We start from the raw sequence: 24,602 nt of genomic DNA, 5'->3' as shown, positions 1-24,602 counted from the left end.
GGGGTGCAGTGAGGTAGGTCCAGTCTACCGCGTGTGTGTGTTCGGGAGCTCCTTGGCTGTCTTTGCGGCGGCACCTCTTGACGCTCTTAAGGCTGCTTTGACTCATGAAGTGTTCCTGTGAGGGAACAAGTCCCAGCAGGGTGTGTGCATGTAGGGGGTAAAGAAGGTGAGCCCAGAGCCCAAGAGACAGGGCTGGGTTGTTCACGCTACACCCACCTCTTCAAAAAGCCCAGGGGAAAGTGGGTTAGCCTGAAGAAGAGTTCATCGGAGACCAGACCGCGGTTAACGGAGAGAGGACTTACCAACTATGGCTAAGTCAGTACAGCCAGGGGGTAAAGAGCACTTTTGAAAAATACGAGGGGGAGATGAGGTCTTGTACTATATGTGGGAACAGGAGAAAGATCGGGGTGACCGTGGGTGGGCCCCACAGACTCAAGCAAAACTGGAATGTTTCTTCCATTCCTATGACAGTTTGGGGGTGTCTCTGTTCCCAAAACAAATCCATCCAAATATAGTGTAAGATCACAATACGTATGCCCCATGCCCTTTAACAGTTCATTATTGTTGCATTCAATATGCTCACAACAGCCTAGTGGGGACAGTGCTAATGGTTTCGTCTTACAGATGTGAAAAGGGAGGCACAGAGAGGTCAAGCAGCAGGAGAAGGGCTGCACAGCTGCCGAGTGGCTGAACTGGGCTTCATACCCAAGAGCCACCTACAGAGTAACTCTGACCCGCTCTCTGTCCCTGCCCTGTGCACCACCTGGCCTGGGACTTTAGACATGTCCAAAGGAACTGGTCTGGTGGATTTCCACGCTGTCTGGTTTCCTGACTGTCCTTCCAGCCAAGCTCTGATTCTTAGTGACGGAGATGGAGGGCGGGGCTGGCCATCAGACTAGTGCCAGCACCCCTCTGCCACCTCAAATCCCTCCTGCTCTCAGCTGAGAAGCATTATTGGGCAAGGGCTGAGGGGCTGATGACCCACGCCAGTCATTACTTTCCAACTGAGAACCTCAAAATGATACTCAAGGGTCATGAGATCAAGACCAGGGCCAGCTATAGCCCGTATGTCAAGGCAGTAGGATGTTGGCAGAGGCTGCTTGTTTGCTTCCCAGCCACCCAGACCCGAAATAATTATGCAGAAACTATATCAATTACAACACTGCTTGACCAATAGCTTATGCATACTTTTAGCTAACTCTTACATCTTAAATGAAGCCATTTCTATTACTTTGTGTAGCGCCACAAGGTTGTGGCTTACCAGGTAAAGTTCTGTCTGGTATCTGCCTCTTTCGGTGGCTACGTGACATCTCTCTGACTCCGCCTTCTTTCTCTCAGTATTCAGTTTAGTCCCCCCCCCCCTGCTCTAGTCTTCCCTGCCACAGGCCCAAAGTAGCTTCTTTATTAACCAGTGGTAATAAAACATATTCACAGCATGCAGCGGAGAATCCCACGTTAGTAGGAAAGTACACAGAAGAAGTAGAATGCTGGATTACTGCATTAACTCTTGCTGAGCAGTGGCTGCAAGGCAGGGACCATTCCATGGCCTTGAGATTATTAGCCTTTTTCAATAATACAATAATAACTCCCTGGGATAGGTTTTTCCTTCATGGACAAGAAGTTGGTCCACAGAGAACTTAAGTCAGCATAAGGTCACATGCACCCTGGCTGCCATGCAGAAAGCAGCATTTGAGCTCAGGCATCTGGCTGCAGTGGCCACACAGGTGCCCACTACTGCTCATTCATAGTCCTCTCCCAAGTCCCCAAGGTCCGCATTCACAAGAGCATTGAAGGGGCACAGAAGGGCGATGTTAACAAGAGTGTCCCTTGCTCCTGACGGCAGAATGCCTCTGCCATTTCTGTGGCTGTGACCTGCCCCGAGGAAGTCCAGGGGTTGAACTCAAGAGAGATTACGGTAGGGCTATCTATGCGGGGGCTGTGGACTCAGACAGGCTCTGGTGTGAATGCTGTTTGCCACCTGTTAGCGTGGGTTATGCAATCTTTTTCTGGCTGTGAAATAGAATGCAAACACCTGCTTCACATGGAGACGACACCTGAATCACCCCTTTCTGAGCAACTGTGGGACCCTAGGCTCTGAGGGCTCTGGTGACTTTGGCTCTGAAGGCTTCAGCTTTTTCAGTAAGATCACATGCCTTACGGTTGCACTCTCAGGCTACTGCCCTCAGACTCCCATGCCCGTCCCTTGGGGTAGGGCAGGAAGTGACCAGCTTGGTCATGTGGCCTCTAGGTCAGGATAATTCCAGGAAGGGTTGGCTAAGGGATGGAGCTTAGTGGGTAGAGTGCGGGCTTAGCATGCTCGGAGCCTGTATAGTGGCAATTCTTGATATCCTAGCACTGAGGAAGTGAGGCGAGGAGATCAGAAGTTCAAGGTTATCTGCAGCTACTTAGTGACTTCAGCCTGGGCTGCAAGCGACCTTGCCTCAAAACAGCAGCAACAACAACAACAACAACCAGAGACTGAGGAGATACAACCACCACCATCGGAGACTGAAGAGATGGCTCTGTGGATAAGAGCATCTGCTGATCATGCAGAGACCCTGAGTTTGATCCCGAGTAACCCTGTCAAGTGTCTCACAATGACCTGTAACTCCAGTTAGTTCAAGGGACTCTAATACCCTCTTCTACCTTCTATAAGCACATGCATACACATACACAACACACACATGCACGCACACACACAAACACACACAAATCTACCAACAGTAACAGAGCTCACGCTAGAGCCTGGACTGTAGGCACCAAAGGGAGCTGGGGCAGGAACTAGGGTGACTTGGGCATTTTGACATGAATAACAAGAAGTCATTAGCACTAGGGCACTGTTTGTTCCAACACAGGGCCTGGCTGGATAGCATTCCTGCCCTTCCTCCCTTCCTGGCTCCTCCTCCGCATTTCCTGTCCTTAAGTCTCTAGGGCTGTGTGTCTAGCACTGGTCTGGGCCCCCATGACCCGGGCAGGGCTACCCTTGGGACACCTAGTGACTTCCGCTCCATGCTGGGCTAGGCACCCATGCCAGACCTCCAGGCCTTTGCCTGAGTATAGTAACAAAATGTGCCTGAGACCTGCTAGTCTCCGGGAGAGGACTTGGATTCTAGCTCCCTAGCCAGTGCTTTTCCAGGTCCTTGGGTTCTGGCAGGTAAGATGGCTGGAATGGGACTGGTAAGGAAACCATTTGGGTGGGAGGTCCAGCCTACCCGTGACTGGCTAGCAGTCCTGTGCGTGCATGGCTGCCTTATGTGGGGTACTCGAATTCACCTCAAGACTTGTTGACCCATAATTCCTTACTCTGCCTACCACACCTAGGATGCAGTGCTATCAGGGAGGTAGACATGCTTTGTGGGCTGAAAGGGGTGCCTTTGAGGGCTCATAGACAGCAGGGCACAGAGCTGTTCATAAACTCTCTGTTTTCAGATGGTTGGAATAGAGGGTTGTGAGGGGTCTTTGTGGTGATATGCCAGGGCACAGGAGTCCCTGGTGGCAACAAGACCCTTGTTAACCTGTGTTTCTATGGTAAGTCAGTCTTATGGATTGCCAAGGCTTTACCCTCCCTTAGAGGGCTGTGGCCTACAGTATCTCCTAGAAAGAAACAAGCCTTTCACCCACAGCCCCACCTGCGCCTCACTGAATAATGGGAGCTACCATAAAAGCACAGCCATAGGCACAGCAATGGTTAAATAAGGAATCTGTGCCGACCGACGGGGAAAGCTCGTGGGTTTCTGCGACTTGCTCTTTAGAGATTTCGTACATAGAGCTATTGTTCAGGATCGCACCATCAGTGCAGAGTCTGGCTCCAGGGTTTATGTGTTCATTAAGTGAGCCACAGCCCTCCAGAGTGCCCTGTGTTCGGGCACGGAGCTGAGCTGAGGGTCAAGCCTATAGTCCCAGCTGGGAGCTGGTGTTCCCAGGCCTCCCAAGATGTTCGTGCCCTGGCCTCTCATGAATCTTGTATCATGTGTTCCAACTTCCTTCAGCGTCACTCCCACAACCACACACAGAGCCTGTCTGCATGGTAGCCTGAGCATGGGTGGACCCTGGGTGAGCAGCGGAGGTGGTCTTAGGGGCTATCACCCGCAGCATACCAGTGTGGGATAAAACTGTCGTCTGAGAGGAGCAGCAGCATGGGGAACAGGCACACTGGGCAAGCAACACCTGCGTATTTATGGCTAAAGGCTCTTGGATGCATTGAGGCCGAGACTCAGGCAAGGGAAGAAGGGAGAAAGGCAGAAACGGGTCCCACTTCCCTCTCTCTGATCTGCAAATTCTCCCTGCTGCCCTCAGACACCGCTCACCAACAGTGAGGAGTCCCTGGACTTCAGTGTGAGCCTGGAGCAGGTATGAGCAGAGGAAAGCAGAACTGGGAGGGGGCAACAGGCTGCGGGGTTCAGGCCTAAGTTTGCCACCACCCCCACTTCATCCTAGGCCACCACCGAGCGCGTGCTCAAGGCAGGGAAGCTCCTCCACCGTCATCTCCTGGCCACCTACCCTACCCTCATCCGAGACAGAAAATACCATCTCCGACTATACCGGTGAGCAGCAAGTGTGGCTCCTGCCTGCCCTTGATGGTTACCCTGGCAGTTTCCGTCCCTGCTCTCCTCCAGGCATTGGGGCCCAGCCCCGCTTTGTAGGGGAAAAACTGGGCTTGGTCCCAGACGGTGACTTTGGATAGAGATCCTGCTCACTCCCACTTTGATTGTCTGGCCTTCTTCCATTTCCCACAGGCAATGCTGCTCTGGCCGGGAGCTGGTGGATGTGATCTTGTCTCTGGGGCTTGGCGTCCATTCACGGAGCCAAGCTGTGGGTGTCTGCCAGGTGTTGCTGGATGAGGGTGCCCTTTACCATGGTGAGCTGAGCTCAGATTGGGCACTAGGACTGGGTGGGGGTAGGGAGGGCTGACCTGAGGACTGGACTCTGTTGGGAACTCTGGTCTGGAGGAGCTATAAGGCATGGTGAGGGTTTTCGTATGAAGTCCAATACCTGGCCTCATTTTCTCTTCTCTGTCTTGCCTGGGTCTTGGCTTCCCAGTGAAACATGACTGGACCTTCCAGGACCGAGATGCCCAATTCTATAGGTTCCCTGGACCAGAGCCAGAACCCGCGGGCACTCATGACATGGAAGAGGAGCTTGTTGAGGCAATGGCTCTGCTCTCGCAGCGAGGGCCTGATGCCTTACTCACCGTGGCCCTCCGGAAGCCGTGAGTAAAAAGCCCCGCCCTCTGTCCCCACCCCACTTTCATGTGGCCTTCAGTTATACCCCAAAGGCGCTCACTTTCACCTGGGAGAGAGAACCTGGGCAGGAGTAGAAGCCTGAAGTCAGCTCTCATTCTGCCTTGGACTTGTCATGTGATTTCAGCCCCCACATCCTAGGCTGTTTCTCCTTCTATTCCTGCGGGTGTTGGGCCAGAGGGTCTAAAGACCCCCTCCCCACTGACAGAGGGTGTGGAGTTTTGACTGAGTCAGGGTTCAACCTCTAGCCCAACCAGCTACTCACCGGGTGACCTTGGGCCTCTTTAGCCAGCTTCCTCTTCTGTCAAGTGAGGATAACAGTGCCCACATCATAGTTTGACCATGGAATGAAATAGTGCGTGAAAGGTGCTAGCACAGTGCCCGGGACCTGGGCCTCACCCACAAAGCCTGTTATTGATAACAGTGGATTGACTGATAGTTGCGGAGTTGCCATCTGGCTCCAGGTCTCGGGCCCCAGCAGGCGGGTGGGGTAGCTCTTCTCTGGCTGTGGCCCCAGTTCTCAGGACTTCCTCTGCTCCTCCAGCCCAGGTCAGCGGACAGATGAAGAGCTGGACCTCATCTTCGAAGAGCTACTGCACATCAAGGCAGTGGCCCACCTCTCCAACTCCGTCAGTACACACACGGGCTTGCCCTTAGCTAGACCTCTTCCTCTGGGAGCCCCCAGGCTCCTACGCCTACTGCTGGATGGTGTGTGTGTGTGTGTGTGTGTGTGTGTAACAGTTCCCACCTTTTCAAGCCTATGGCTTGAAGAGTTCTTCTCTCTCTCTCTCTCTCTAATTTTATTTATTTGTTTGTTTGGTTTTTTCGAGACAGGGTTTCTCTGTAGCTTTGGAGCCTGCCCTGGAACTCGCTCTGTAGACCAGGCTGGCCTCAAACTCACAGAGATCCGCCTGCCTCTGCCTCCTAAGTGCTGGGATTAAAGGTGTGCACCACCACTGCCTGGCTTCTTTTTTTTTCATTTTTTTAAATTTCCCCTACCTTTTGTTTTTGTTTTGTTTGTTTGTTTGTTTTTTGAGTCAGAGTTTCTCTGTGTGACAGCTCTGGCTGTCCTGGAACTCGTTTTGTTGATCAGCCTGGCTTCCAACTCAGAGTGCGTGGGTGACAGGCATGTGCCACAAACCTTGGCTTCTTTTTTAACCTCCTTTTTATTACAATTTTAAAATTATTTTATTACTTTATGTGTATGGATATTTTTCTCACATGTATGTCTGTATAAACCATGCATGCCTGGTTCCTATGGAGTCTAGAAAAGAGGATTGGATCCCCTGGAACTGGCTGGTTACAGATGGTTGTGAGCTGCCATCTGGATGCTGGGAATCGAACACAGAGCCTCTGGAAGAGCATCCAGTGCTCTTAGCCATTGAGCCATCTCTCCAGTCTCTCTACCAAATTTCTTACTGTTAGCCTTCAGTTTGAATCTTTCCCCACTTCTTTGGCCATTTTTTTTTTTGTCTTTACGTTGTCTCTGGAACATCCCAAAGATCAGCAGCCTTGTCTTTGGACTTGCCCTCTCTCTCAGCCTGACTCTCTTCTCCCCGGGTTGACACTGTTGATCTTCTTTCTTCCACCCCTAGGTGAAGCGGGAATTAGCTGCTGTTCTGCTCTTTGAACCACACAGCAAGGCAGGGACTGTGTGTAAGTCGGGTTGGCCACAGGGTCAGGGGCCATGGGGCAGTGGTGGGCGACAGAAGAGGACTGATGTGATCTGTGCTTCTGTCAGTGTTTAGCCAGGGGGACAAGGGCACCTCGTGGTACATCATCTGGAAGGGATCTGTCAATGTGGTGACCCACGGCAAGGTAAGCTCTCCCTCCCCAGAGTGTCAATGCTCTTTGCTTCATGTCCTCACGGACACTCCTCTTGATAGTCCCAAGGCTGCTGCTCCCACAGATGTGTCTGAGTCTGTCCCAACAGGGGCTGGTGCTAGGGTGGGCTGTGACTGAGTCCTCGCTTCAGGGGCTGGTGACCACATTGCACGAGGGAGACGACTTTGGACAGCTGGCTCTGGTGAACGACGCACCTCGGGCAGCCACCATCATCCTTCGGGAAAATAACTGTCATTTTCTGCGTGTGGACAAGCAGGACTTCAACCGCATCATCAAGGTGCCGTGGGGGCAGGGAGTGAAGACATGGTGTGGTGTGGCCCAGGGTCACTGATGTCCGTGAGAGCTTGTAAGCGGACTTGGGATCCGGCTGGGAGTGGACACCCTCAGTTTGGTGTGAGAAACCAGGGACTGGTGGGTGGCAGAGGCTGGGATTTGGGTCTGGGGAGGGGTTGAGGTTGGGAAGTCTGATAAAGGGGAGTCTTGAGAAGAACTGAGGGGCCTCAGGAGCCTGCAGGCTCGGGGTTCGGAAGGGAGGTGGTACAGGAGATCGGAAAAGGAGCCTAGGGCATTGGACACCTGTGTGGCTCCTTCTCCAGGATGTGGAAGCGAAAACCATGAGGCTGGAAGAGCATGGCAAAGTGGTGCTGGTTCTGGAGAGGAGCTCTCAGGGCACCGGCCCTTCCCGCCCCCCAACCCCAGGCAGGAATCGGTAACAAGCCCGCTGCATCTCTCCCTACACCGCTCCCCACTGTTCCCCACTTACACACCTCCCCCACCTTCAGCCTTTTGCCTCTTTCTCATGCCGTGTTCTGGGGGTAGGAGGACTGAAGGACTGGGGGGGATGTTTCAATGCCCCCTCTCCAAGATGGAATAGGGCTGGCCAATCGGGAGGCAGGATGGGATCAGTGTATGATGTCTATGTGGACAAAGTGATGGCGGAAGGGCACGTGCCATAGTCGGACTAGTTTTCCTCTAGGTATACAGTAATGTCTGGCACCCCAGAGAAGATCCTAGAACTCCTGTTGGAAGCTATGCGACCAGATTCCAGTGCTCATGACCCAACAGGTAGAGTCATAAGACACTACCTTTCTCTGAGTCATCAGGAGGTCACTGTGGCCTGACCTCATCAGGGGCTGGATGGGTCCATGTAGGCAGTTGGCAGGAAGTGCTCCTGGTCTGGGTGGAGAACACTGTAATAGGGGCTGGGCATTGATTCCCTTGTTTGTGCTCCCGCTGCTTGTATAGCTGTGCTATGACTTGGCTTCTGAAGTTCCTTTCCATCCCTAACCCTGCCCAACAGAGACCTTCCTCAGTGACTTCCTGCTGACCCACAGTGTCTTCATGCCCAGCACCCAGCTCTTCACTGCCCTCTTGCATCAATATCCTTCCAGCCCCAGGGCGATGTGGGTAGGGGATGGGATGGTGTGTGGCAGTGAGGGAAGGAATCCCCATCCAAGTGACTGTTGTAACCCCTCCCCGATGCCCTGAACATACCTGTCCCAGTCTGGCCCTGCCCTTCCTCTGCTCAGGGGTGGTATGTGGCCTTAGTGGCACAGTGTGGTTCCCTTGACTGGTGCCCACCTTCCATGTGGAGCCGGCAGAGCCTGCTGGAGGCAGCGAACAGGAACGAAGCACCTATGTCTGCAACAAAAGGCAGCAGATTCTGCGGCTAGTCAGCCGGTGGGTGGCCCTGTACGGCCCCATGCTCCACTCAGACCCCGTGGCCACCAGCTTCCTCCAGGTACCTGGGGAGTGCAGCTGGGCTGGCTGGGATGCCCGTGAAGATACAGCAGCAGCCACCCCAGGAGCTAACGCTCAGCCTTTCACAGAAACTCTCAGACCTGGTGAGCAGGGATGCCCGACTTAGCAACTTGCTGAGGGAGCAGTGGCCAGAGAGGAGGCGGCATCACAGGTGACCCTCTGACTGACGTTCGTCTGCCCTCTTTGTGCAGCACAGGCTGAGCGGCTAGCACTGGTCCATCCGGGCCTTCAGTCTAGGCCACCTGGCTTATGTCAGGTGTTCTTGTCAGCCCCATTCCATTCCCACACACACTACAGTCATTCATAGGCTCATCTATACGTTGAATGCACCACATGTTCATGTCTTCCATTTGACCAGTTGCTATGGACAATGGCACCGATTTTCACCCATCCTGCCCACCAACTCCTTTGCATTTATTTACCTTGCTTCCCCAGACATGTATGGGGGCAACTGGGGTTCAAGGGCAAGAGCTCATTCAGATTCCTGGAGCCTGTGTCTCCCTCCTGCCTCCCCCTCTCTCCTGGAAAGCACAAAAGCCAGTTCAGGTCTTAAGTGCATCTTGCCCCCTGCCCTGTGTACCCTCCCCTCTGCATCCCTCTGAGCTTCTGGGGAGGGTGAGACGGGACCCAGAGCACTGTGGCCACTGACCCTGAGAGGCGCCCTGCCTGAGGGGTTCTTAGGGGCCCTCTCACCTCCTCTCTCACTCCTCTCTGCAGGTTGGAAAATGGCTGTGGGAATGCATCTCCTCAGATCAAGGTGCCTGCCCTGCCTCTTGTTTTTCCCTCTGCCCCTCCTGCCTCCATGTCCAGAGGGTCCTTGACCTGTGATGGGTGCATCAGGGGAGGTCCTGTTCGAGAGCTACAAGTTTGAGAGGACACTTTCATCCCTTCCCTAGGGGCTTTTATTCCTTTGGGAGATGGTTCATGCCTGCATTTGTAGCTGGGAGATGAGATGGGTGATTGCGTTCACTCCTGGGACACAAGGGTTTCTGGTGGATGGTATTACAGGAACTTAGATAGTATGATGGCCCGTTCTGGGGGTCCAGGTGGCCAGCCCTCTCCCAGATGAGAAGTTGTGGCTGGTGCTAAGATCTGGTTGAAGACTAGTGGGAGAAAGGACTGGGGAGAAGGTGGGATGCATTGGAGAAGAACAAAGTCAGTACCTTGGCTTCAGCCAGCCCCATTAGTCGGAGGCTCTCCCTGGCTCCTGTCTGCTCTCGTCAAAGCTGGCCCCACCTCAGGACCTTAGCGTTTAGCCTTTACATGAACCTTTCTTTGGTTGCTCCTTTGCTTTCTTGCTCTTTGTTCTGAACAGAGTCAGAACATGAGTTCCCTAGAAGTCTTTCCATTCCCCATCTGGAGCATCCCTGTGTGTCCTCTCTGGTTCCTTCCAAGTATTCTTACCTGCAGACTTGACTGTTACCTCAAACTCCTTATACCCAGGGGTCCCCTCATCCAACCCTTTACTAGTCTCCTGGCTGCCCATCTGAGACCACGTTCCTCCCACACTGCAGAACTCGTGGTGTGTGGTATGTTCCTGTCTGTCACATCCTGTCAGGATCTCTACTTGTTTTACATATGGCATGTGACTGACACCCGGGAATCAATGTCAGTCAGCCAGCATGTCAGACTCTAATGCTGGATGCTGATTGGTGTGGCTGTGGGTTCACAGTCACTTGTGGGCCAGAGCTGCGAATGTGTGAAGTCAATGGAGCCTGAGAAGGCAAGAGGAGAAAGCCGACTTATTGACTTACCATGAGGGCTTAGAGAAGTGTCTCGGGGGCTAAGCTGAGGACAGATAGGGCCCTAGGGCAGCACTGGAGGTAGTGAGGAGGCCAGGATGGTGGGCAGTGGCCAGATTGTCTCCTCCCACGGTCCCAGCTGTGAACCGTTGAGAGGTTGGAGGAGACAGTGATGACTTCTATCCCGGGCTCAGTGTACCTCTCTCTGCTCAGGGCGGTTAGAGGAAGTGAGTGGCTGGACCTGAGGGCTGGGGGGAGTTTAGTGAACTATTGTAGTAGTTAAGAGATCATCCGGGGAGCTGGAGAGATGGCTCAATGATTAAGAGCTCTGACTGCTTGCTCTTCCAGAGGTCCAGAGTTCAATTCCCAGCAACCACAACAGCTCAGCTATCTGTAGTGAGATCTGATGCCCTCTTTTGGTGTGCAGGCATGCATGCAGATGGAGCACTCACATACATTAAATAAATACTGGGTGGGGGAGAGGGCACTGGGGACTCATTTAAATGAAGAACCCAGAAGGAAGTGACAAGGTCTGGGGAGCAGGGAGGAGCCTGAACCCAGAATTGCAGAAAGTAGTGAAGGCAGGATGTGGGAACCCTGGGTGCAAGAAGTTTGGGGCAATGAGTCAGGAAAGGGAATATAACTTTAAGGCCAGAGCCCTGGTGAACCCACAGGTGGTAGCATTTGAACATTGTCTGTGGCACTCGCTGTGGGGACTCGAGGAAGCTGTCTAGGAAGGGACGGGGAGCAGGGGACCAACTCCATTTAGAGGCAGAGAGGAAGTACCGGATTTGGAGAGAGTATCAAGGCCAGATGAACTCACCATAGGCCGGCCCATCAGAAAGGGTATCTGGTCTTGGCAACCCACTCTGTCAGGGCAGCTCCTGGAGGACACGGGCACAGAGGGAGCATAGCAAGTTTCTAGCCCTTAACAGTTGCTGTGTGGCCTTTGACATATTACTTACCTTCTCTGAGTCTCATTTATCACATCCATAAAATGAGGATTAAAAATACTTTTCTCCAAGGGCTACTGTGACTATTTCAGTGCCCAGAACAATGCCCCACTTTGTAGCAGATGCTAAGCGGGGAAAGGAGAGAAGAAACTGGGTCCAGGCATTTTTATCCCAGAACAGCTCTGGCCCTGTTTGTGGAGGTGGCTGAACCGTCCCCCTCCCCTGTCCCGCCCCACGGATGACTGGCCTGCATTTGACCTCTGTGTTTCCTCCTGGCTGGCTCCCTGCCCTCCCTCAGCTTGGATTCAGATGACCGACCTGCAGAGCCCCTGGGCCTTAGGACGCTTTGGGGTCGCTGCAGGTGGTGACAAAGGCCCTCCCTGTCTCTCTCTGCACATTTCTGAATGCTGAAGCCTTGTCCTTTTTTTTTTTCTCAGGCCAGGAATGCACCTGTTTGGCTCTCTGGCCAGGAGGAACCCCTCCCAAGCAGCACTGGTGGCGCCATTCGAGTTGGGGACAAAGGTGGGTGACTGAGCAAGCCAGGCGTGGACTGATGTCAGCATTGCTGTCTCTGCCTCCCTTGCCCAGCGTGAGGGGTGGCGAGAAGTGTGGTCTTCCCCAGGGCCTTTGCTATAGCTGCCAGGCAGGTGGGGACCTCTGCTACTTCCCTAGGCCTGGGGCTCCCCGCTGGGCCCTCCCACCGGCCTGGTGGACTTCTCCTTAAATTCTCTTTTCTGGACTATGGGAGTCCTGCTACTGATCTATGGCCTTGCTTCTCATGGGGTCGGGAGACCAGGCACCTGCTGACCCATCTCAGCCCTTCCTCTTCTCCAGTCCCCTACGACATCTGCAGACCCGACCACTCAGTGCTGACTCTGCAGCTGCCTGTGACGGCCTCCGTGAGAGAGGTGATGGCGGCTCTGGCTCATGAGGATCACTGGACCAAGGGGCAGGTTCTGGTCAAGGTCAATTCCGCAGGCGGTAAGTTGTGTCTCTGGATCAACTCTCCACCCTGGGAGGGCACCCTCAGATCCACACTGACGCCCTTGAATTCAGACCGTTATATTCATGCCCTGCACTTGTGGTAAGATTCCCACATCTCTGGCTGTGACTCCCTACACAGGGAATGTGAGCTCTCTGTTTGAGCTCACCACCTGTAAAGCACAGACAATGAGATGCTGTGCCCCTCAGAGCATCTGTGAGGCTTGAATGAGGAATGTGTTTAGAATGGTGTCTGGTATGTGTCACTCTCAGACACTCATTTATTCCTAATCACCGTCTCTCAAGGGGAAATTTTATCCCTTTTTTTTTAACCATGGAAACCAGAGTTCAGAGAATCCGGCATATTCCCCGAGCTAGTAGCATTAGCGAGCATGTGGCTAGTCTTTGGTTTATATAGTCCTCATTCATTAAGCCATTCAGCAGATTTCCTGGTTTGCTTTCTGTTTTTGTTTTTTTTTTTTCAATGAAGAGCATGATCAAAATAAATGTGGGGAGGCAAACGCACGCTTCATTTTACAGCTCATCGTGAAGGGAAATGAAGAGACTCAAGGCAGGAACTAAAGCAGAGGCCACGGAGGAGTGCTGCTAACTGGCTTGCTCCCCCTGGCTTGCTCAGCCTTTTTTATACCGCCCAGAACCACCTGCCCAGGGTAGCACTGCCCACAGCAGGCTGGGTCCTCCCAGATCAATCATTAATCAAGAAAATGCCCCCACAGACTTGCTGCAGGCCACTCTGACACAGGCCTTTTCCCAATGAGGTTCCCTCTTCCAAGATAAACCTAGCTTGTGTCAATTGACAAACCAACTAGCAGAGCAAACACTTTAAAAATTAGTTTCTTTTTTATAATTTTTATTTTATGAGTATGGGTGTTTTGCCTAAATGTATGGTCTGTGCACCACCATACATGTGTTTGAGTCCCATAAAAGTAAGAAGAGGGGGTTGGATCTCCTGAAGAAGGAGGTCCAGACAGTTGTGAGACACCAAGTGGGTGCTGGGAATCGAACCCAGGTCCTTTGGAAGAGTAACCCAGTGTGTTTAACCACTGAGCCTCCTCTTCAGCCCCCACAACAAACATTTCTGAGGCCCAGCGATGTAGCCACAATGTGTTAGGTGCTCGGATTACTACAGAAACTACAACCGATCAGCCGGATGGTGACAACAGACTGGACTCCCAGAGCTATGTGAGAATTCTAATTTAACCCCTAACCAACTAGGGGACCCTGGCCTCTCGTGTCTCCATTCCTTGCCTGTCCAGTGGGCATTATCCCTGCAATGTTATGAGCGACAGCTGTTGGACTACAGATAACCCACAAGGCCTGTCACCCAGAACCTAGCGCATCTCTCCCTAGACGGTCATCCAGGTTATCAGGACCTGCTTTTGGAGACTGGTATGTTAAAAAGCCACTGTTATCCTTGAAAAGTGTAGCCTGGGCCTGATGGCCAGAGCCCAGCAGTCAGGAACTGGGGTCCTCAGGGAACTATGGCAAGGCGAGGATAAAAGCCCTCTCCCAGAGTCAGCAACACTGTAGCACACCTGTGTGCTCCGCTCTAGGAAGCACTGCCCCCTCGTGGTTACCTGGTGAATTACCGCTGGCCAAAGTCTAGTTTATTGAGACCCTACTGTGTGGCCGTCATTTTCAGATCACTGATGAACACCTATCCAGTAACCAATGCTCTGATACAAATCTCCCTAAGTGTACATTTGCTTATAAGTTACCTATAAAAATCACATCATCGACATGTGATTATAAAACTAGAAATACAGAACAGGTGAGAAAATGGATTAATTAAATCGAGGAGCTGCTTCTTCTCTGGACACATGTGTAGTCTTGTATGCCGGACTTTGGGAGCCACTGGCCAACGGCCTGGACACTCGAAGACTCAACACCTTGTCCAGCACAGTCAATGAAAGCAACAAGAGGTGTCTAGGGCGTTTCCTAACTGTCAGAGGGCCTTTTTATACACATCATTTTCTTGCAGTAGCCATGCTTCTAAAAGTGACCCGGGGGGGGGGTGGCTGGAGAGATGGCTCAGTGGCTAAGAGCACTAACTGCTCTACAGAGGACCCAGGTTTGATTCCCAGCACCCACACTAACAACTGTCTCTAACTCCAAGATCTGACACCCTTACACAGACATACATGCAGGCAAAACACCAATGTAAAATAAAATAAAAATTTTTTTTTTTTTAAAAGTGACCTAGGACGTAGCTGGAGTGAGTCCTACCATCTTTGATTAAGGAAAGAAGAAGCTGAGGGTCAGGGAAGTTGAAGTCTCCCCTAAGACTGACCAGTCTCTGGTGCTGCAGGCAGTGTCAAGGCGTAGGCCTGTGCGCCTACCTGTACGTCTGGAGTCTCAGCCACTGCCAGAAGAAAACTCTCAGATAGGCAGGGGCCTCCAGCTGGCTCCTGGCTTTCCTCCCAACCGCCTCCCCTCAACACTGCCTCTTGCCTTGGCAGATGTCGTTGGCCTGCAGCCAGATGCCCGCGGTGTGGCCACATCCCTGGGGCTCAACGAGCGGCTCTTTGTTGTGGACCCACAGGAAGTTCATGAGCTGGTAGGGACGGGCAGGTTGCCAGAGCCTGGGGAGCTGTGGGAGGCCGGGTGGGTTCTGGGGGGAGGGCCACAGAGGAGAGAGGGGGGTGTTCGGCTCTGCCTGCTCCTGTGTCATCGCGGGGAAGAGAGAAGGAAGGCCTTACCATCTGTGGAGAGTACCCTAACTCCAGCATGAGGGAGTCGTCAGTACAGTGACCCCTCAGGAGAGCCCATTTTCCAGACCCAACAAGCCCCTCCACTTCAAGTGCCCTGTCTGTCCACTGTCCCTCTGACCACAGGTAGAGCCTTTGTCCCAGGTCCTCCCCGTATCTGAGCACTCTTTCCCCGGCAGACCCCACACCCGGAGCAGCTGGGGCCCACTCTGGGTTCTTCTGAGATGCTGGACCTAGTGAGCGCCAAGGACCTGGCAGGCCAGCTGACGGAGCTTGACTGGAGCCTCTTCAACAGGATCCACCAGGTGCAGGGGGTGGAGACCAGGAGGGGGCGTGACCAGGACGCCAGGCCTAGCACGCTGACCGGGCCTCTGCCCCATCCAGGTGGAGCTGATCCATTACGTGCTGGGGCCCCAGCACCTGCGGGATGTCACCACCGCAAACCTGGAGCGCTTCATGCGGCGCTTCAATGAGCTGCAGTATTGGGTGGCCACCGAGCTCTGTCTCTGCTCCGTTCCTGGGCCCCGGGCTCAGCTGCTCCGGAAGTTCATCAAGCTGGCTGCCCAGTGAGTGCCTGTTGGGACAGTGTGCCGTGTGGACAGATGATGGGGTAGAGAGGGATAATGGGATGTGTGGAAACAGTGGCCCTGTGTTGCCAGCCCTGTGGCCGCCCTTTCTTAACCCCCTTCCCTGCCCACTGTGTTGCCCAATCTGCCTTCTCTTTGTTCCCGGGTCCCCAAGAGCCTTTGCTTCCTAAGCCACCCACCCTGCCAAGGCAGCGCTGGGGACATGGCTGCTTCCTCTGAGGGTGCCTGGGTCTTGTGCTCACAGCCTCAAGGAGCAGAAGAATCTCAACTCTTTCTTTGCGGTCATGTTTGGCCTCAGCAACTCTGCCATCAGCCGCCTGGCCCACACCTGGGAGGTAGGTGCCCAGGAGGATCCGATGCCAAGGCTAGGCCTCTGCCCTCCTGGGGGATGTCTAGGGTGGCTCTCTCTTCCCAGTCATGGCCCCTCATCTGTCTTACCTTTACAGCGTCTCCCCCATAAAGTACGGAAGCTGTACTCTGCCCTGGAGAGGCTTCTGGTAAGTGCTGGGCCCATCACTGACTCTTGGCCTTCCGCAGCTTTCAGTGCCCACCGAGGGCCTGGATCCCTCTGGCCTGTGGTTGTGGAAGCTGGCGGAGGGTGTGTGGCACAGTGATGGGGGCCTTGTGGTATACTGTACCCCTTGGTATTCACGTACGGGATATTTGCCCTGGATATGAGACCGCGGCAGGCCCAGGGATGTCCTGGGTCTAAGATTCAGGTGTGGGATGGGGGAGGGGGTCAGAGGATGCCAGACTAGCTCCTCAGTCTGAGGGTTCAGGCTGATGGCCAAGCATGACAGCAAAGACAGGACTGTGGTCTTCTGTTCATTGAGGCTGTGAGCAGGAGACCCACTGTATGTCAGGTAGGAGGGTCGCTGTCCCCTTCAGGACCCTAGAAGGGCTTGTGGGCTGATCCTTTAAGGCAATCCTTTAAGTGAGGAATGACGTCAGCTGGGCTTCCTGGAACCTTTGAAGGTTTTTTTTATTATTTTTATTTTTTTTGTTTTTTTTTAAATTTATTTATTTATTAAGGATTTCTGCCTCCTCCCCACCACCGCCTCCCATTTCCCTCCCCCTCTCCCTCCCCTGATAAAGTCCTCCTCCCTCATCTGCTCGAAGAGCAATCAGGGTTCCCTGATCTGTGGGAAGCCCAAGGACCGCCCACCTCTATCCAGGTCTAGTAAGGTGAGCATCCAAACTGCCTAGGCTCCCACAAAGCCAGAAGGTTTTGTAGAGTCTAGAGAGAAGAGCGCCAAGGTGTTTTCAGTCTTATGAGTCCTCTACAAAACTGGTCACCTCACGGAATGCAAGGGGTTCCGAAGAGTACAGCCACCAGAGAGACAGAGAGGCTGGGAGAGGTTTCCCAGAAACCTCTCCAGGCCTCTGACTAATCACCGTGAAGATTCCCTGGGAGCATTGGGAACTTAGGAAGCCAGTCCTTGTCCCCCTTTGTCCTACCACAGACCCTGCCTTAGCAAGACCCTGTAGGAAGGGGAAGCTGGCTTGGAGCCTCTCCTATGTGGCCTGGGACCTAGGAGAGGATGGGTCTGTGGTAGGCCCTCGTGTGCACGACTCCCTCAGGGAAGCTTTTTCTCCTCACAGGACCCATCGTGGAACCACCGAGTGTATCGGTTGGCACTCACCAAGCTCTCCCCTCCTGTCATCCCCTTCATGCCCCTGCTACTCAAAGGTAGGACCCGTGCTCTCTTCTCTGCTTCCATCCCGGGAACATTCATGTTCCCTCAGCACTCTCTGACAGCTGAGGAGCTGGTATACAGGGAGCACCAAGCTAATTAGGAGGTAGGACAGGAGCATAGTAGGGCTGTACCAAGAGCTGCGGTTGAAATCCCAAGAGATGTCAGTGCATTGGGATGATGTGGAGGTTGCTGGAGGCCAAGGATGTGGATGGGACAGGCCCTGTGATCCCTGTGGTTGGCCCCTCACCTTTCCTGGGGGGAACCTCCAGCATTTGGGAGTCAGAGGCAGGCAGATCTCCATGAGTTCAAGACCAGCCTGGTCTACCAAGAGAGTTCCAGGACAGCCAAGATTGTTACACAGAGAAATCCTGTCTCAAAAAAATAAATCCTTTGCAGACATGACCTTCATCCACGAGGGAAACCACACGCTCGTAGAGAACCTCATCAACTTTGAGAAGATGGTGAGTGCGAAGAAAATGGGCTTCCACTTCCGGTGCAGGGTGGCAGTATGACAGTTGCCCAAGAAGGGTCGGGTTAGGGGTCAGCTGATAGAGTCTGAACCCTGGTGTGCTTGCAAGTGATCCGAGTACATAAGAGGCTGAGGCAGGAGGATTCTGTGTTTAAGAATAGCCTGGGCTATAGAGAGACCTTGTTTCAAGAAAAATTAACGGGGCCAGAGAGATAGTTCAGCGGTTAAGAGCACTGGCTGCTCTTCCAGAGGTCCTGAGTTCAATTCTCAGCAACCACATGGTGGCTCACAACCATCTGTAATGTGATTTGGTGCCCTCTTCTGGCCTGCAGGCATACGTGCAGACAGAACACTGTATACATAATAAATAAATCTTTGCCAGGCGATGGTGGTGCACACCTTTAATCCCAGCATTTGGAAGGCAGAGGCAGGCAGATCTCCATGAGTTCGAGACCAGCTTGGTCTACCAAGAGAGTTCCAGGACAGCTATGATTGTTACACAGAGAAATCCTGTTTCGAAAAAGTAAATTAGAACAGAATATTTTTTTAACTTTTTATTTATTTTATTGAGCTATGCATTTTTCTCTGCTCCCCTTCCCTTCAACCCTCTCCCATGGTTCCCATGCTCCCAATTTACTCAGGAGATCTTGTCTTTTTCTACTTCCCATGTAGATTAGATCCATGTATGTCTCTCTTAGAATCCTCATTATTGTCTAGGTTCTCTGGGATTGTGAATTGTAGGCTGGTTTTCTTAGAAGAGAATATTCATTATTAAATCACTCCTCCCTTATTCTACTGCACATGGGAGGGAGGGCCTGCCTTCCTATTGGAACTACTGGGTTGACAGTCCCAAACATCACACTGTTCAGTAAGAGTCCCTTCTAACCCTTATCTCTTAGCTTTCCCTAATCGCCAGCTGCTTCCCTGTCTTCCAGCTGCTGCCTTGTTGCTTTTGAGCATCTGGGTGTGTTGGGTTGAAGCAGCCTTCACTCTGCCTTTTATAGACCCCTCGTCCCTAGGAACGTGGTTTAAAGGGGGCTTGACTCCCAGCTTCCCATATGCAGGCCACGCTCTGGGCTCACAGGCAGATCTCATGTCTTTGTGTCACCCACAGCGAATGATGGCCAGAGCCATGCGGATGCTCCACCACTGCCGGAGCCACAGCACGGGTAAGAAGTGGTCCCTCGGTGCCCAGGGAGGCTCAGGCTCAGCATGGCTCTCTCCCTGACTCGCCCCTTCCACCCTACCCAGTGCCTCTGTCACCACTCAGAAGCCGAGTTTCCCACATCCATGAGGACAGCCAGGCATCAAGGATTTCCACATGTAAGTGATGGGACAGGGGTACTGGCAGTAGTTGGCATAGCCAGGAATGGAGCCGGGTGCTTTTGTATAGTCCATTGGCACTGTATGGGACAGGTGCTACCTCCGGCCTGTGTATTTATCTGATATGCGTTGTATGTGGTTAAAGAATAGTCATAGCATACGGTTCGTATCACAATGTCCATCCTGTGTTCACAGATGCTTCTGCTGATAATAAATTGAGCCTGTGGCTCAGTTCAGGTAGAACACAGACGACAGCCTGGTTCTCCACTGTCTGCTCCCTCTCCCCCCAGAGCTGCCACTCTGGTGAATTTGGAATTACTCTCTCTGTCTTGTATTTTGTATTTTGTTTGTTGATCAATCGATTGACATTTGAGACAGTCTTACCCCGTAGCCCAGGCTAGGATTCCAAGTTTGTGCCATAACCTGTGCTTTTGTTTTTTTAAATAGCTTTATCTCACACCCACATGCTTCATAATATTACAATAAACTTTGTTCAGGTTTTATTCTATTTATGTATGTGTGAACATATGCACATGTATATGTGTACAGACGTATGCAGTGGTCAGAGGACAGCCTTGGGGGTTGTTCCTCAGGTACCCACCCTCTCCTTTTTGTGAGACAAGCTCTCTCACTGGCCTGGGATTTACCAAGTAGTCTCGGCTGGCTAACTGGCCGCAGAGATCTGCTTCCTTCTACCTCACCAGTATGGGGATCAAAGACTCTTGCCGGTTCTGAGGTTTGGACTCGGGTCTTCACGCTTGCAAGACAAACAGTTCATACCTTGAGCTAGCCATCCAACCTTTGGTTGGTTTGTTTTTGTTTTCTTGACCTTTTTGAGCCAAAGCCTTTGCTGGCCTAGAACTTGCTATGTAGCCCAGGTTGGCTTCAAACTCATGAAGATCCCCTTGCCTCTACCTCCTTGGTTCTGGAGTAAAGGCACACACCACTATTCGTGGCCATTTTTTTTCTTATCTTTTTGAAACAGGGCCTAGAACTGTCCATCCTCCTGCCTCAGTTTCTGAAGCTCGGGATTATAAACATGTACCGCCACATTCAGCCTGTTTTAGTTCCCTTTGAACTAGAGAACGGCTGCCATGTCCTTGGAATCCAATGGTGGTGGTGGGGACTAGTATTAAGAGGATGCAGGGTTGGGGATGGAAGCCCCAGAGCTGAGGCTGCTCCCTGGAGAGGGCAGCGGTGGGTTTGTCGAGGTGGCGATGGTGCCCCCCTGATGGCTCTCCTTTCCCCCAGGCTCTGAGCAGTCCCTGAGCACCCGGAGTCCAGCCAGCACCTGGGCTTATGTCCAGCAACTGAAGGTCATTGACAACCAGCGGGAACTGTCCCGCCTCTCCCGGGAGCTGGAGCCATGAGGAGGGACTGGACGGAGCAGGCACTTCTCTCAGAGAAAGCCAGAGCCTGTGGGGCCCCGAGAGGTCCAGAGGCCAGCCACAGCTGGGCAGGGCTCTCCGTGGAGCGGACTGAAGGCCCTGGAGTGGGCAGTCTAGAGGCAGCTGGCCCCTGTGAGGACTGTCAGCTAAGGAGATCTTTGATGTGGAACTGAGCTGGCCATAAGGCCAAGGAAAAGGGGACATGGAGGCCCTGGAGTGGGCAGGGGGGCTGGGAGGTGCAAGGACTCCGAGGTACAATAGAGAGCTCTCCCACCAGGCTTTTTACGCCATCTGTACATACAGCTGTGCCGCCCCGTGGTCGCCAGGCCCCGCGCTTGTGTTTCACGGGGGTCAGAGAGCTCACATCTGCAGCGTGCGTGTGCACTGGGTGGGGGAGTTTGGCTTTTCTCTCCACTGAGAAAAACGGCTGGGTGTAGGCAGGGCTGTGGCCTAGAGTGGTGGTCCCTGTGGAGCAGCCTTGTTCCCATAAATTAACAAAGATAATGTGTGTTCTGTGGCCTGGGCGTGTGACAGGGAAAGCCGGTGGAGGAGGAATTTGTTCCCTGGGTACAGAAAGCAGCCCCACCACCTCAGGCTGGGCTCCAGGAAAGCCGACTGTTACCCAGATGGGCTACGGTGCTGTCCTGGGCACTCTGGGGATCATCAGCTCTCTGCCAAAAAAGATTATAAAAGTCCAGATGCAGCTAGCATCCTCTACCTCCTTCTTCCCGGCTCTGCTCCCTCATCTGCCCTTGATCCTGTTGGGTGCTGTGTGTGCTGAGCACAGGGGTGAAGGAAGAGACATAGGCAGAAGACGTGAAAACATAACCGCACCTGTCTAGGCAAAGTTTCGTGCCTGGAAACTCCATTCCACGATGCTGCCCTCTCTGCTCTCTTTGTTGGGAGCCTGGAAGCGCTAGGCCAACCTGAAAGAAACCCCACAGCCTCCACCATGACCCTGAGTAAACTCCAGGGCAGCCAGGACTCTCAGGCATCTGGAGGAGGTGTGCTTACAGAAGAAGGGCCGGAGGCGGCTAGGGCAGCCCCGCGCTCCTCCTGCGGAGTAGCAGCCAGCTCAGACTTGACATACTCTGCCTCCCCCTGGTCTCCACACACTGCCAGACTCTTCAACCGGAGGCCACAGAGGCTATGTCAGCTGATCCCAGGAGACGTCCAAGCTGTTGGCAGGGAGACAGACAGCACAGGGACATCACCCCAGGTCTAATGAGCCTGAGCACACCAGTGCATTCTTTGCCTTCATTTGCCCAGCTGTAAGGTGGGCATGGTAGAGTCACCAGTGACAAGGCAGAAGGTCTCGCCTCCTCCAGAGTGACTGTCACAGTTCTGTGTCTGTGACCTGGGGGACAAGCCGCATCTCCGGGAGTGAAATCCAAGACAGCTCTCGGGTTAGAACCAACTGCTGGGATGACCAAACCAGTTCTGTTGCCCGTGGGCAGGGAGGGAGAATGTGAGGGCAGCATCCTGAGCTGAGCAATCGTGATCTGAGCCCAAGCCTCCGTGAGTCAGGAGTCCCTGAAGCTTTCTTGTCTCCTAAGCCCATTGTCAGTGTTTTCGGTGGAGACCGTGCCAGTCAGTCTCAGCCCTTTGCCAACCCAGCCTCCTTCACCTGCTTTTATTTCTTCTCCCTGGTCATACTTACCTTCTGGGCTCCAACATCCTGGGCTCCATATGGGCCTTCCAACTGAGGCAAGCTGCAGCTTCCAGCCAATCTACCTCAGTCTGGACCTCTTTGACCCTGCTGGGAAAGATTCTGGCAGGAGAAAGAACAATGCCCTGGACACACAGGGGACACAGACTTGGGAGTGGATGTATGAGCCAGGTCACCGCCTAGGGCACAGGGGACTGAGGAAGAGTCCAGGCTCCTGGTGGCCGTCTCCTGATGTTCAGGCAGAGGGTGGGAAGCTGCTCCTGCTCCCTGGCTTCCCAGACTGTGTGTATCCGTGGGTGGTGGAGGCACCTGAGGCCAAAATAGGAGGGGAAGATCACAGGCTGCTTAAGAGAGACTGAACAGGGAGGGGGCCTTTAAAAAAACTTGTTACCTAAAGAGGTAGAACAGAGGTGTGTGTGTCTCTGTGTCTGTGTTTCTTGTGAGGGGAAACAGCATGAGTGGTCATTGCGCATGCCTGTGGCCCTCCCTGTCTCCCATATGGTTCCCTGTAAGGGCTACAGCCATGGGCCAGGCCAGGCTTGTACTTCACCAGGGGAGGTTATGCTTCTCTAGCCGTGCACAGTGCCTGGTGAAAGGGCAGAGGGGTTGGAGCCAGCCTTCCCCATCCTTCAAGCCTTATTGCCCATCACAGGAAGATTGGCACAAACCTGTGAGCCAGCTCAGAATTCTGCTGGGTGGGAACGGGCCTGCTTCCACAAGTTTGTTGGCTCTGTGTCCCCAGCAGTCCTGAACTGAAGAACACTCACTCTGCTTCCCAGGTAGCAAAAATTAGACATTTTGATGTCGCTGCTGCTGTCGGTAAGATTTGTCAGGGTAATAATAGTCTGAGATTTGAATAGTGCCTCTGGCCTCTCTCCATCACACTTTCACATCTACGGTCTTATTTTTATCCTGATGACAGAATAGGAACTACAGGTTATTTTTTTTTTAACCTTGTTTCATAGTCAGAGGAACTGAGGCACGGAGAGATTTGCCTAAGGTCACCTAACGGCTTAATGACAGGGTGGCTGCGGCAAGTAACTGCATAAGTATGAGCCATGTCCCCAGCGTGTCCAGTGTCACCTCCCTGGATCCCACTGTCTTCTGTAGGAGTAGCTCAGATGTAGAGCCCTTTCTCCCGTCTCTGTTGCTAGGATCTGGTTTTCAAGGCTGCAGTGGGGGCCTGCGAGTGGGGTCAGTTGCCCTTACCTTCGCATATCTATTCCCCAAATCTATCAGAAGAGGAACTTAGAGGGTAATAAAAGCCCTATACTGCCTAGTTCACCTCTCGCCCACCAGAAGATCTGAGGCCCAGAACTGCTCTTGCATGGAAACCCTCCCCCATCAGCCTGCAGAGCCCTGCCTCTTGTCGAAGATGCTCCCAGTTCACCACTAGTGGGATCTGCCTGAATTTCAGACAGGTGTGGCTGTCGGTGGCTGGTGCCAGCTCTGATCTTGTTCATAAGTCCCCCCTTCCACACGCCCACAAACCTGAAAGGACATATGTATTTTAAAGCTCTGCCCCATAGACAAAGAGTTGGTCTCATGTTTGCTGGGACTGTGGACCTGTTCAACCAGACCTGTCAATAGGCCAGTTGATTCGGGGGTCCCTCTTTCAGATCCTGGACCCTCCCCGTGAATTGTAGTTCCTCCCTGGCCTAGTTTGGTGGCACCTGAGGCTGAAGGGCTTGCAACCCAGGGCAGGTGGTTGTGTCCCTTGTACTGGTGATGAGGCTGGACTGTGGTGGGAAGCCACACTGGCTCAGCTGCTCGGGAGCATTTTCTCTCCCATGCCTGAGGGGACTTCCTGGCAGGAGCCTTGATAGGGCAGAAGGGTGGAGGGAACACAGAGTGTGGGGCTTTGGGACCTTGGAAGCGGGAAGATAGGGAGGTGTGCCAGGTGCTAAGGATTCAGGTTGCTTTACAGATGGAGACGGGCCAGTGTGGCCCTTAGATCAGTTGGTAGAAATGGGTTGGGGGAGGGGGAGTCTCAGAACAGTGACCACATAATTCAAAGTACTTGGCAAAGAGAAAAAGGTATACTTGTACAGAAGAGTGCATAGCTCCACATCAAGCTTGTGAGCACCCTGAGTAAGAGCCCTGCTGGGTTGTTCCCAGAGAGGGATCCTGCACCTTTCTCTGAGAGACTAGAGCTCAGCCTCATTCGTTTTTTTTTTTTTAAAGCCAAGACAGTTTTTTAAAGATGTATTTATTATGT

The 24,602-nt window shown here is 53.0% G+C and overlaps 1 protein-coding gene across 2 annotated transcripts in view; it reads left to right on the top strand.

Annotated features, from left to right (window-relative positions):
* Rapgef3 (Rap guanine nucleotide exchange factor 3) overlaps positions 1–24,602 on the top strand; it is a 27,568-nt gene extending 2,966 nt beyond the window's left edge. For both annotated transcript variants that reach the window (XM_075960497.1, XM_075960498.1), the window contains exons 3-28: positions 4,297–4,350; positions 4,438–4,544; positions 4,737–4,858; positions 5,041–5,209; positions 5,785–5,869; positions 6,836–6,896; positions 6,982–7,058; positions 7,216–7,362; positions 7,682–7,794; positions 8,062–8,150; positions 8,386–8,464; positions 8,667–8,826; positions 8,915–8,997; positions 9,564–9,603; positions 11,979–12,063; positions 12,376–12,522; positions 15,003–15,100; positions 15,431–15,556; positions 15,636–15,817; positions 16,083–16,173; positions 16,285–16,335; positions 17,441–17,528; positions 17,932–17,996; positions 19,119–19,173; positions 19,256–19,327; positions 20,579–24,602. In XM_075960497.1, coding sequence (XP_075816612.1) covers positions 4,297–4,350; positions 4,438–4,544; positions 4,737–4,858; positions 5,041–5,209; positions 5,785–5,869; positions 6,836–6,896; positions 6,982–7,058; positions 7,216–7,362; positions 7,682–7,794; positions 8,062–8,150; positions 8,386–8,464; positions 8,667–8,826; positions 8,915–8,997; positions 9,564–9,603; positions 11,979–12,063; positions 12,376–12,522; positions 15,003–15,100; positions 15,431–15,556; positions 15,636–15,817; positions 16,083–16,173; positions 16,285–16,335; positions 17,441–17,528; positions 17,932–17,996; positions 19,119–19,173; positions 19,256–19,327; positions 20,579–20,697 — 2,565 coding nt within the window. In that variant the 3' untranslated portion in view covers positions 20,698–24,602. The remainder of the gene's footprint in view (positions 1–4,296; positions 4,351–4,437; positions 4,545–4,736; positions 4,859–5,040; positions 5,210–5,784; positions 5,870–6,835; positions 6,897–6,981; positions 7,059–7,215; positions 7,363–7,681; positions 7,795–8,061; positions 8,151–8,385; positions 8,465–8,666; positions 8,827–8,914; positions 8,998–9,563; positions 9,604–11,978; positions 12,064–12,375; positions 12,523–15,002; positions 15,101–15,430; positions 15,557–15,635; positions 15,818–16,082; positions 16,174–16,284; positions 16,336–17,440; positions 17,529–17,931; positions 17,997–19,118; positions 19,174–19,255; positions 19,328–20,578) is intronic.

Source organism: Microtus pennsylvanicus, chromosome 2 (genome assembly GCF_037038515.1).
Source record: "Microtus pennsylvanicus isolate mMicPen1 chromosome 2, mMicPen1.hap1, whole genome shotgun sequence".
Classification (NCBI taxonomy): Eukaryota; Metazoa; Chordata; class Mammalia; order Rodentia; family Cricetidae; genus Microtus; species Microtus pennsylvanicus.
Note: the sequence above shows the minus strand (reverse complement) of the source record. Positions and strands in the feature narration are given on the sequence as shown.